Below are 13,340 nucleotides of genomic sequence, written 5' to 3' on the forward strand. Positions count from 1 at the left end.
ACTATCCCCTCACCCAGTCATCATAACCCACCATGCACTATCCCTTCACCCAGTTATCATACCCTGCCATGCACACCTCTATGTAATGTAAAAGACTTACAATGGGACAAAACTTTTTATGTAGCTTTAAATCTGTGCACATCACTCGCTGCATGATCTGACCCTTTTTTAAAGACAGACTTCTTTTTAAAGCGAATATACCATCAGGTACATTCTATTCCACATAAATAGAATGGTGCTGGGAGGCTGTTGCCGGTTCCCATGCATGGAGCTGGTCTATTCCCGGGCATCGGTGGGGCATGAAGCACTAGAGGTGGGCCCACCGGCAGTGTGAAGAAACCCCCTCCCCTCTGTGACGCAGCCATGTCACAGAGGGGAGGGCTGATTGTCACACTGGGGACGGGCTCGCCTCCAGTGCTTCATGCCCCGCTGGTCCCCAGGAATAGACCAGTGCTGTTGGCGGGAACCGAGCTGCAGTTCAAAAAAAGGACTGCAGCACCAGCTTCCCTGCGCCATTCAGTAGTAAAAACTTTTGACAGGTTTTTATTAGCAGGGTGTGAGTGTTCAATCCCCAATCTATCAGGAGAACAAGAAGGGAGAGCTGCCATACACCTCTTTCTCTGCTGTGTGTCTCTATGAGCAAGACAGCCCCATAGACTTACAGTATATTATGTGGCTGCCTTGGTCATGTGACGGAGGAGAATGCGCTGAGCACGTTCTTCTCTTGCCTTGTTCTGATCACTGCCACTCAGATCCTAATTCATAAAAACTTTTTTTTATTTTTGTGACAGTCCTATTTAAGTCTATGAGGCCTGTATCCTATGTCACATTGAGTGGTAAGCTGGGAAGCAAAGCGCACAGCCACATGCTTTTCCTGGCTATATCTAGAGATCTCTTGGGGCCTCAGTACTGAAACACTGATAAAACTTCTGACATTTCTGTGTGCCGTGTCAAAAGTATTTTTTTTTTAAGTGACAATAATGCTTTAAATCAATATCTAAACTAATGTTAGGGCTCAGAGGTAGACAAGCATTGTAAAGGGGTATTTCCATCCCAGACTATATAGCATAATCACAAGATATACAATACATATCTGATAGATGATGGTCCTATCCCTGGGCCCCACACCTTAAAGGGGTTATCCAGCGCTACAAAAACATGGCCACTTTTTCCCCGCTCTTGTCTCCAGTTCAGGTGCGGTTTGCAATTAAGCTCCATTTACTTCAATGGAACTGAGTTTCAAACCCCACCCAATCTGGAGACAAGAATGGGGCAAAAGTGGCCATGTTTTTGTAGCACTGGATAACCCCTTTAATAACAAGGGTCCTCAGCCCCATCCGGCCAAGTTACTGTGCCCAGATTATATAAAACAAGTGAGACTGGATTCACACATCCATAGTGCAGCCCGTGACTGAGGACCCGCGGCTCGCACTACGAATGTGCATCTGTAGTGCTCCATGCTTCACGGAGCACTACATTCCCACCTCATTAGTGTAGTGATCCGTGCCGCAAAAAACGGTCCGCATTACAACATGTCTGTCTTTTTGCGGCACAGATTGCTGCCCCGTATACACATACGGACGTGTGAACGGGTCATTGAATAACATTGGTTTTATCTTCTGTCTGCAATTGCGGACAGAACAACGGACGTGTGAATAAAGCCTGAGAAGCTGGTCACGTAGGGGGAGATTTATCAAACATGGTGTAAAGTAGAACTGGCTCAATTGCCCCTAGCAACCAATCAGATTCCACCTTTCATTCCTCAGAGACACTTTGGAAAATGAAAGGTGGAATCTGATTGGTTGCTAGGGGCAACTGAGCCAGTTTCACTGTACACCATGTCTGATAAACCTCCCCCATTGTGTGTAACTCTCACAGCACCTCCAGTGTCATTTTTACAACTCCCATTGTCATCTATGGGAGATGTATAATCTGTTTATCAGCATACTTGGTTCAGGGGGGAGCAATGCTACATATTCTGTATTGCACACTGCTTGCTGTTACTATCCTGTGTGTGGGCCATACTATATGTAGAGTGGAGGGCTGTGTGTCTGCCCTTCCAGTAACAGGCTACTCTCAGTACTCTTGCATATACTATATACACCATCACTACACTACATGTGTCACTGTATATCCCTGCCTCCTATTTAGCAGGATCTCTGGCAGCCCTTACACGCCTGACACACAGACTCCCTCTCTGCGCCTGCGCAGCGTCTCGTTTCCATGGTGATCAGCACTTCCGTATAAACATAGCAGCATGGACGGCACGGAGGAGCCCGGTTATGACGATTACACCGTGTTTACCGGCTCGTCCGAGCACGATATCATGTGCAGCAGGATCTTCTGGAACTCGCTCACCCTGCAGCCTCCGCTGGAGTCCAGACTGGTGTCCGGGGATGTGGAGCAGAGGCTGAGGGCTGCCGGGGAGGCCAAACCGCGTAAGTGTCTCATTCACACCTAGCGATATGTGCTGCGGTTAGTCTCAGTGCGATCACTATGATAGTACCTGGGAAAGATCACTGTATGGGGCTGATGCTGTCATACAGGGTGGGGGCTGTCTCCTGTAAGTGTGAATAGATAGGGGAATACTCCCTGCTGAGTAACATGGTTATAGATTTCTGCAAGAGGCTAAAATATCCACTAGGAAAAATCTTGCGCTGCTGACTAGTATCATTGGGCATGACTGTTCACGTGTGGTGTTTTTTAGGATTTTTCTTAAGTGCCAAAAACCACAGTTAAAGGGGTTGTCCAGTGAAAATCTTTTTCTTTCAAATCAACTGGTGAAAGTTATATAGATTTGTAATTTACTTCTATTAAAAAATCTCAAGTCTTGCCATACTTATCAGCTACTGCATGTCCTGCAGGAAATGTTTTATTTTTAGTCTGACACACTGCTCTCTGCTGACACCTCTGGCTGAGACAGGAACTCTGTCTCGGTTTTTTATGAATCCCCATAGATAACCTCTCCTGCTCTGGACAGTATTCTGTTATTTGTAAATGTTCAGCTTTTTTATGTCTTTTAAATCAACTGGTATAAGAAAGTTATACAGATCTGTAATTTACTTTTATTTAAAAAATCTCCAGTCTTCCAGTACTTATCAGCTGCTGTATGTCCTGCAGGAAGTGGTGTATTCTCTCCAGTATGACACAGTGCTCTCTGCTGCCACCTCTGTCCATGTCAGGAGCTGTCCAGAGCAGGAGAGGTTTTCTCTACTACTCTGGACAGTTCCTGACATGGACAGAGGTGGCAGCAGAGAGCACTGTGTGAGAATGGAAAGAATACACCACTTCCTGCAGGGCATACAGCAGCTGATAAGTACTGGAAAGCTGGAGGTTTTTAAATAGAAGTAAATTACAAATCTATGTAACTTTCTGAAACCAGTTGATCTGAAAGAAGAGAAAATTGCCACTTTAATGCAGCTTTATAATAGACCTAGACCACAGGGGGTCTTATAAACCAAACTTAGACCCTCATAGTACCCTATGTATATTCTGCACTCAGTTATAGGTGTTAACACAACACAGGCACTAAAATAGAGCTCTGTTATGGTCTGTCATCAAATAATGTGTGCATGTGAATAGCAGAAATGTGTGATCTGCATCTCTTCTTGTGTTAATCTATATCCCCAGATAAATCTATCATGTATCAGGATTAATGATAAGACATTCTGTATATATGGATTATTCTGTAACTGGCAGCTATAAGTATGTAAATAGTCATCCAGGCACTATGGACCTTTAAATTAAATACTATTGATTCCCATTCTCATATAGGACAATGAAGATGAGGTATGGTTCAGTGTATGCAGAGAGCCACCTGTCTAGCCGCACTGTCCGCTGGACCCGCGCAGCCTTCACTCCGCCATTAATCCTCTAATCGCTACATTAAATAGGCCTTGGGTTCACTAAAATGACACTTAAGCTGAAAGCGCCCTGTCAGGAATACAGAATTAAAGGGATCAATACACATTCACTTCTACTCACTGATCCCATATAATGAATTATATTAAATGAAAAGCAAAATCACTATGAGGAGTGGGAGAGACCTGGGGACCTGCAGAGACGTTATTGGGGGTGTGAGTAGTGGGGCTGGACCAAAGTATTGCTGAGGGTGGAGAAATAATTATCTATTGGTATTTTTCATTTTCATTTCTAGGAAAGAATTACAGCCAACAAGAACTGGAGGATCTCAGTAAGTATGGAGGCCAGGCTTTATTACTGTCTATAGGACAAGTATAGAACATACAGACAGGACAAGAGACGGGGCTGCTGTCTCAGACGAGTGAGTGGGACCATACACCGCAATATATTGTCATGTAGGGATGATTTTTTTTTTGTTACAGGTGATTGCTGGTTATAAACTAAATTATATTTGTTGCTAGAAGAAAATGAAAAAGTTTAAGTAATTTGTCGCCAGAAGTAATAGTAATAGCTGCATGTGGTCAGTCTAGTGTAAACACCACCCCCGGCCACTCCACAGTCTAGTATAAACACCACTTATGGTCACTCCACAATCTAGTGTAAACACCCCCCCCCCCCGCCCCCGGACACTCCACAGTCTAGTGTAAACACCACCCCCGGCCACTCCACAGTCTAGTGTAAACACCACCCCCCGGACACTCCACAGTCTAGTGTAAACACCACTCCGGCCACTCCACAGTCTAGTGTAAACACCACCCCCCAGACACTCCACAGTCTAGTGTAAACACCACCCCGGACACTCCACAGTCTAGTGTAAACACCACCCCTGTCACTCCACAGTCTAGTGTAAACACCACCCCGGTTACTCCACAGTCTAGTGTAAACACCACCCTGGCCACTCCACAGTCTAGTGTAAACACCAAAGCGCTCACTCCAAAGTCTAGTGTAACACCCCCACCCCGGGCACTCCACAGTCTAGTGTAAACACCACCCCTGGCCACTCCACAGTCTAGTGTAAATACTGCCCCCAGTCACTCCACAGTTTCATGTAAACACCACCCTGGCCACTACACAGTCTAGTGTAAACACCACCCCGGTGACTCCACAGTCTAGTGTAAACACCACCCCGGTTACTCCACAGTCTAGTGTAAACACCACCCTGGCCACTCCACAGTCTAGTGTAAACACCAAAGCGCTCACTCCAAAGTCTAGTGTAACACCCCCACCCCGGGCACTCCACAGTCTAGTGTAAACACCACCCCTGGCCACTCCACAGTCTAGTGTAAATACTGCCCCCAGTCACTCCACAGTTTAATGTAAACACCACCCTGGCCACTACACAGTCTAGTGTAAACACCACCCTGGCCACTACACAGTCTAGTGTAAACACCACCCTGGCCACTACACAGTCTAGTGTAAACACCACCCCGGTCACTCCACAGTCTAGTGTAAACACCACCCTGGTTACTCCACAGTCTAGTGTAAACACCACCCCGGGTACTCCACAGTCTAGTGTAAACACCACCCTGGCCTCTCCAAAGTCTAGTGTAACACCCCCTCCCCCTCCCCCCCGGGCACTCCACAGTCTAGTGTAAACACCACCCCTGGCCACTCCACAGTCTAGTGTAAATACTGCCCCCAGTCACTCCACAGTTTCATGTAAACACCACCCCCAGTCAGTCTATAGTATAGTGTAAACACCACCCCAGTCACTCCACAGTCTAGTGTAAAGGCTGCTGTAAACCAGTCCACAGTCTAGTTTACACAGAGTCCCTAGTTGGTCAACAGTTTATTGTTAATTTTCACACTACACTGTGAACTAACCAAGGGCTGCAGCCTTTATAGTTGACAGCAGAGTGAGTGGTGGCTCCAGTTTCTCTAGCTTTGCCCAGTGCCAATAATTCCACAGTGACTGCACATCCACAATGGATGTAACTGGAGTATAGGACACAATACAATTGCAGAATGTCTGTAGTGCAGCCCCTGACTGTGGCCTGCACTACTAATGTGCATCAGTAGTGCTCCATCCTTCACAGACTACCACATATAACATGGTGATCACAGCCCTGTACACATGTACTGACATGTAAACAGGGCCATGGAAATCTATTGGTCCTATGGTATGTTGTGTCCACAACTGCAGACAGAACCATGGACGTGTTAATAGGGCCTAAGGCGTTGAAGAGATCAGGAAAGGAGGTAGAGGTATACAGCATTGTGCAGTTCTCTGCACCACCATAGCTCATTCTTACTAAGTGTGGTGGTGGAAAGTAGCATTGTGCTGTGAAATCTATGGGGGAGATTTATGAAAGGGTATAAATATACACCTGGTGTTAACTGCCCACAGCAACCAATCACAGCTCAGCTTTCAGCTCTGGTAAAATATAAGAGGAGATGTGATTGGTTGCTGTGGGCAGTTTACACCAGGTGTATATTTACACCCTTTCATAAATCTCCCCCAATGTGTCCTGTAAAACACGGCACTTACAGATGGCACAAAACGACACTACATTGCCTTTAGTACCTTCTGCAGTAAATAACTAGATTTTGTCTGTGGCAGTGCAGATCATAATATATATATATATATATATATATATATATATATATATATATATATATACATACAGCCCCCTGTGTGATATTAGCTGCAGTATCTCTTCCATACCAGGATCCAGTAGTCATCCCCAGGTGCTATATAGGCAGCAGGCATGTGTACTATAACTGCTTGTCAAAACTTCACTGGCTTTATCCAGAACTGATGCTCCTGTGCACATCAGCACTTTGCATCATACTGCAGCTGTGAGGTTATTACTATTTATTGTAGTATTTTGTTCAGTGTAAAGCAGGGGTCTCAAACTCGCGGCCCGCGGGTCAACTGCGGCCCTCGGGACACTAGTTTGCGGCCCCCACCTCAATGGTAGCTTCCCTGTAAGTGCGGCCCTCATCAGCAGCTCAGCCGCGATTGGCTGAGCTTAACTTTATGCTCAGCCAATCGCGGCTGAGCAGCTGATGACGCGGCAGAGGGGGGCCGGCATCAGGGACGGCTGCAGCTGTTCGGCCGGCCTCCCGAAGACGACGGAGAGGTGGGCGGCGGTGGTGGTGGTAGGGGAGTTGTGCGGTGCAGGGGCCAACAGCCACCTGGCAGAGCCGTCGCCCCCTAGCGTCCCTGCCACACATGCAGCTCCCCGGTCTCTGGAGGAGGAGGCCGCGGGGACTGCAGGGTGAGGTGATCGCATCGCTGCAAGTCCTGGGGCTGTTCAGCAGGATCGGGGGATGCAGTGCAGATCCCCGATCCTGCTTTACAGCCCCAGGACTTGCAGCGATGCGATCACCTCACCCTGCAGTCCCCGCGGCCTCCTCCTCCAGAGATTGAGGAGCTGCATGTGCGGCTGAGAGGAGCGCGCCAGTGCCGGGGGTGAGAGGAGGGGTGTGTCCAGCTCCCCCCAGTCCCCTGTCAGCTCCCCCCAGGTCCCCCCAGTCCCCTGTGTAACCCCCCAGTCCCCTCTCAGAGACTCCCAGTCCCCTTTGTCACCCCCAGTCCCCTCTCAGAGACCCCCAGTCCCCTTTGTCACCCCCAGTCCCCTGTGTCACCCCCCTGCTCCCCCCAGTCTCCTGTGTCACCCCCAGCTCCCCTCTGTCACCCCTGCTCCCCCCAGTCCCCTCTCAGGGACCCCCAGTCCCCAGCGTCACCCCCCTGCTCCCCCCAGTCCCCTGTATCACCCCCCAGCTCCCCTCTGTCACCCCTGCTCCCCCCAGTCCCCTGTGTTACCCCCAGTCCCCTTTGTCACCCCAGTCCCCTGTGTCACCCCCTGCTCCCCCCAGTCCCCTGTGTCACCCCCCAGCTCCCCCCAGTCCCCTGTGTCACCCCCAGCTCCCCCCAGTCCCCTTCTTGTGGAAAACCTGATGCGGTCCAGCCTCACCCAGACTCTACCTCCAGCGGCCCCCGGGTAAATTGAGTTTGAGACCCCTGGTGTAAAGTGTCTTGCACCTTTCCAAGTCATAAAGCAGATTGTCTTTTTTCAGAGACGGAGTATTTTTTATTGGAAGCACAGAGACTGCGAGATGTAGAACTACGATCCGTCTATATGCAAAAAGTAAGTATGATTTCTTATCTTCCTTTATTACGGTGTTATAGGTCTGGGGAGCAGAATGCTGGAAACCATCTGTCTTGCAATGATACATCCTTCTTTCTACTGTAGCTTTAGCGGTTTTCCAGTTTCAAAACAAATTCTGGGTTAAAGAACCCTCATCTCTTGGCCAGACTAGGCACATCACTATGGGTTTTTTACGTGAACAGACCGATGCTGGTGCGGGGAATGCCGGTGCCGCGGTCCTTTTTTTGAACCAACGCCCGTTTCCCGCACGCGGTGCCGATCTATTACCGAGCACCACCCCACCCCAAAGCACTGGGGGCAAGTCCACTGGCCCCCAGTGTGATGATCTCCCCTCCGTGACACAGCTCCATTGATTCTAATGGACCAGCGCCGGTCTGCTCATGTAAAAAACCCATAGCGATGTACTTAGTGGTACATTCGCTTTAAGAGCAGTTATAAAGAGTGCCCTTCAGTTTAGAGGACCTGTTCTGTCCTGCATTACAAAGACAGCCAAATAGTATGTCCCATCAATATTGTGGTGGAGACCCCCCTTTAAAGAGTTACTCTGTGTTCAACAAAAAAAAGTTTTATGATATACATAATAAAATGTTTTTCAGATTTTAAGTATACTTCAGACTCCTTGGGGGAGATTTATCAAAGGGTATAAAATATACACTTGCGTAAACTGCGCACAGCAACCAATCACAGCTCCTCTATCATTTTACCAGAGCTGAAAGCTGAGCTGTGATTGGTTGCTGTGGGCAGTTTACACCCGTGTATATTTTGTACCCTTTGATACCCCCCCCCCCCCCTCTCTCCATCATTCTGTTTATTTGCAGTGAAAAAAATCTGTCCAGGTCATGTGATGTATTTGGTGTGTTACAAGACACCTCTATGATAACTGTATCAATCACATGACCAAGACACATTTTTACCCAAGTAAACAATGAAATGAACAATTGAGTGACAGCTGACAGACATCTTGAAAAACATGATAAAAAGTTAATTGAAAAATGTTACTGATTTTCAGCATATAAAGATGTGAGATGGTAGTGTATAAGTAGCTGTCCTCCCGGAGGAAAACAACTTGTTCTACATTTTCACATAATGAGGATGGATTCAAATCAGTGTTTGACCTTTAAGGGGCCTTAAAAAGAAACTTAACAGCAGGTTAGAAGAATCTAACCTGCTGTTACTTCCCATAGGGCCAGGGACACTGAGGAAGAAGATTTTCTTACCTTAAAGGGATAGTGCGGCGCTAAAAAATTATTCACAGAATAACACACATTACAAAGTTATACAACTTTGTAATGTATGTTATGTCTGTTAATAGCCCCCTTCCCGTGTCCCACCACCCCCGTCCGTGTACCCGGAAGTGTGTCGTGCATTATACATTACCTGATCCGTATCGAGGGCCGTCCGCCACTTTGTGCCAAACGCGGACGCGTCATCAGCTGCTCAGCCGCTATTGGCTAAGCATAACTGTGCTTAGCCAGTCGCGTCTGAGCACACTTATGACGCGGCGGAGGGGGGGCGGCGGCAGGTATTTGGCCGTGCGTCCGAAGATGACGTTTGGCACAAAATGGCGGACGGCCCTCGACACGGATCAGGTAATGTGTAATGCACCACACACTTCCGGGTACACGGGTGGGGGTGGTGGGACACGGGAAGGGGGCCATTCACAGACATAACATACATTACAAAGTTGTATAACTTTGTAATGTGTGTTATTCTGTGAATAATTTTTTAGCGCCGCACTACCCCTTTAATCCTCATCGCTGTTTTCCTGCAATTCTCCATTTAAGTAAAATGTTTGGTGCACTGGGGTTAGTATTACAGCCCTGGACGCTCCGATCCACCCACCCCTCTTCATGAATATTTAGGCAGCGCTCTGTAGTGACACCACTCCAGCAGCTTATTACTGCAGAGTGCTAGATGAATATTTATGAAGAGGCGCAGCAGGCGGGCTGATCAGTGCAACATGGACTGTAGTCCCACCTCCCGTGCACTTTACTACCTAATTAACATATTATAAACTATGCTTAAGATGAAGGTCAGCATCCTATCCTATGGGAATGACTCAACCAAAGAAGAAAAGAAAATGCTGGACATGTGTATACAATATATCAAATAATATAAATTTTATTGCAAAAATCATACAAAAATACATACAGATGATAATAGACTGATAGGGGCCATGTGACCGGACTATTGCAGGATTATGCAATCACATGGTCGTGATTGCATTGCTTTCACCTGATGATGTCTTTCTCCACACTTGGTTCACATTTACATAAAACAGCATTCAGTCTTTCAGTTTATTACTCTTGACAAAGCGGTGTGACACGAAACGTGCGTTGGGTAAGATCGAGGAGGAGGCAGTAGGTATTTTACCTTTATTGGCCGGGCTGTTTATATTGCGATTTGGAGTATATTTCTACAGCTAGAATTATGCAGGTGCACTATGCACTTTTACTCGTTCTCATATATACTGCTTATATGCTGTAGTCTCTATGATATATGTTCTTTTATACATGTGTGCCCAGTGCCATTGTTTCCAATCTGACTTACTGTAGCTTTATTTGCACATACTATTTGTTGTACAGATATCTACTTCTCCTTGTGGGGTCTTTTTTTTTATCCCCCTATCAGTCTATTATCATCTGTATGTATTTTTATGTGATTTTTGCAATAAAATGTATATTATTTGATATATTGTATACACATGTCCAGCATTTTTTTTCTTCTTTGGTTCAGTTATATACGTTAATGCGTATGGTCAATATATTGTGAGACATTGTATTTGTTAATCTCCTATGGGAATGTAACAGGAAGTTAGGTTCCTCTAAGTTTCTCCCAGAAGGGTGAGTTACCCATCTGCTAAATCATACAAAGAGAATATACAGTGGTATCTTGGTTTAAGAGTAACTTGGGTTAAGAGCGTTTTGGAAGAAGAGCTCACAGTTTTTCAAAATTGTGACTTGGTTTAAGGGCATTGCTTTGGTTTAAGAGCTCCCTGTACTGGGTGGAAGGGAAAGTCGGGGAGGGACATGGTCTGCATAGCGGGGTCTACAGCTCTGTACTCTGACCCAGGAAGTCTCCCTTACCTTCCAAATCATAGCAGATCCACTTCAGGCTGGGGCTTACATCAGGGGACAGGACTGTGGAGGTAATCACTCCATATCTGTAACCCCTCTCTCCCCAGACAGAGAGTGCTGCTATACTGTGCCCACATATATCCTGCTCATTCCTTCATACTCCCTGCAGTCTATGTCAGTCCTGATTGGTCCATGCTGAACACACCCCTTCCCCATTGCTGTCATGTGACCACACAGACCTCTGACAGCAGCCCTGCTTCTCTATTCTAGCTTGTTGTACTACACTACTGCATTATGGGGATCTGCAGTTCCAGCCTGTATCTACAAACTGCTGCTGTTTTTTTCATTCTTATGTAGTTACTATACATTATACACCACATGCTGATTGCTATACTGTACAGTAACTTATAATATCACATATTCTGCTGTTTCTAAATGTTTGTTTTATTTGTTTTACATGTTATTCAGAATATAAAATCGTTATTGTTGGGGTGTGGAACCAATTGTCTGAATTTCAATGATTTCTTATGGGACCATTTGCTTTGGTTTAAGAGTGGATTTTGATTACAAGCACGGTCCCGGAACGAAATACGCTCGTAATCCAAGGCACCGCTGTATTTAGTTTTCTAAAACTGGAATACCCTTTTAACTGTAACCTGCAGCCCCCTCCTCATATAACATTGCAGGGTATATACCCTGACATCTGTGAGGACCCATGGTAGGTGTCACTTCCCTTTCCCTGCACTATGAATAAGGCTTTGTTCATCTCTGCTATGGGAACAGAAAGAGAAAAGTGACGGCAGTGCTGCCTTCACCCAATGGACTATAATGGGGTCCATTCAGGTCCCATCATTTTATCAGAAAAATTTAGGTCTGCACCTTTTTTTTGACTGCGTAGTAGAAGTGTGAGCAGAGTCCAACACCTTTTCGCTGGAAATAATCAGCTTTATTATTATAAGCAATAGCAACATTTTTGCTGATGGAAAAGCCTCTTTCCTGCGCACAGAAATCCCTTATACTGTATACACATAAAAGAGCAGAAGGAATAACAGATTTATGGTGACAGTGTATTTAGTTAATAGAGTTTTCTCTCTAGAAGATAGCGGAGATGAGAGATGAAGGGGTCAGCATTGCTCTCAATCTTCCATTTGCTGGCAGCTTAAATCCATTGCCAGGGATGGACTATAAGCTAGTAGAGGGAGGGGGCCTAACCGTAAAGCTTCTCTCCGGGTCATTTCTCTATTATATGGAAAAAATAATCCTGAAACTCTCATTATGTAATGACCATGTAATTTTGTATATAATGCATTGCTCAGCTATTTCTAACTGGAAATGTTTATGTGTTTACAGCTCAGCAAATATTTGCCCCCATCATGCTCCCTGATATTGGATATTTGTCATCTTAAATGGTCTCTGAGCTAAAAATTTTATGTCCATGTGAACAGTTAAAGGGGTTATCCAGCGCTACAAAAACATGGCCACTTTTCCCCCTACTGTTGTCTCCAGTTTAGGTGCGGTTTGCAATTAAGCTCCATTTACTTCAATGGAACTGAGTTTCAAAACCCCACCCAAACTGGAGACAACAGTAGGGGGAAAGTGGCCATGTTTTTGTAGCGCTGGATAACCCCTTAAAAGGGGTTATTCAGTGCTACAAAAACATGGCCACTTTCTTTCAGAGACAACACGACTCTTGTCTCCATTTCAAGTGCGGTTTGCAATTAAGCTCCATTCACTTCAATGGAACTGAGCAGCAAAACCTAGCCCAAGCTGGAGACAAGAGTAGAGCTGTCTCTGGAGGAAAGTGGCCATGTTTATGTAGCGCGGAATAACCCCTTTAAGTGTCGTCATCAACATAATAAATAGCTGTACACTCTCACCGATGGTTAGGATACTTGGCGTGCTCCATGCACCAGTTATACACCAGCTTCATCCTATGGCACATTGGGATGGGGGTTAGAATTTATAAATGCTTGCATGACAACATGAATGAATACCTAAGGGATGTTTCATGAACAAAACCCTTATCCATATATCCTATTGATCTTTGATAGCCGTTACAGAAACATGGTACTAACACAGAATAAAGTAACATATTATTTATGCCAATATGCCATATGGCGAACCGTACAAATTTAACTAAAAAGAAACGATAGTAGCCATCTGTTGATTTTTCACCCTCCAAAAATAAAATGGTTGTCTAGGCAAAATGTTTTTTTTCCCCCACCTT

At 45.8% G+C, this 13,340-nt stretch overlaps 1 protein-coding gene across 1 annotated transcript in view; it reads left to right on the plus strand.

Moving 5' to 3' along the window:
- The first annotated feature begins 1,847 nt into the window (after positions 1-1,847).
- The window catches only part of HOATZ (HOATZ cilia and flagella associated protein), a 38,502-nt gene continuing 27,009 nt past the window's right edge, over positions 1,848-13,340 (plus strand). Inside the window, exons 1-3 of the mRNA XM_069948120.1 lie at positions 1,848-2,438; positions 4,157-4,192; positions 7,945-8,015. Coding sequence (XP_069804221.1) covers positions 2,258-2,438; positions 4,157-4,192; positions 7,945-8,015 — 288 coding nt within the window. The 5' untranslated portion in view covers positions 1,848-2,257. The remainder of the gene's footprint in view (positions 2,439-4,156; positions 4,193-7,944; positions 8,016-13,340) is intronic.

Source organism: Dendropsophus ebraccatus, chromosome 12, assembly GCF_027789765.1.
Source record: "Dendropsophus ebraccatus isolate aDenEbr1 chromosome 12, aDenEbr1.pat, whole genome shotgun sequence".
NCBI lineage: Eukaryota > Metazoa > Chordata > Amphibia > Anura > Hylidae > Dendropsophus > Dendropsophus ebraccatus.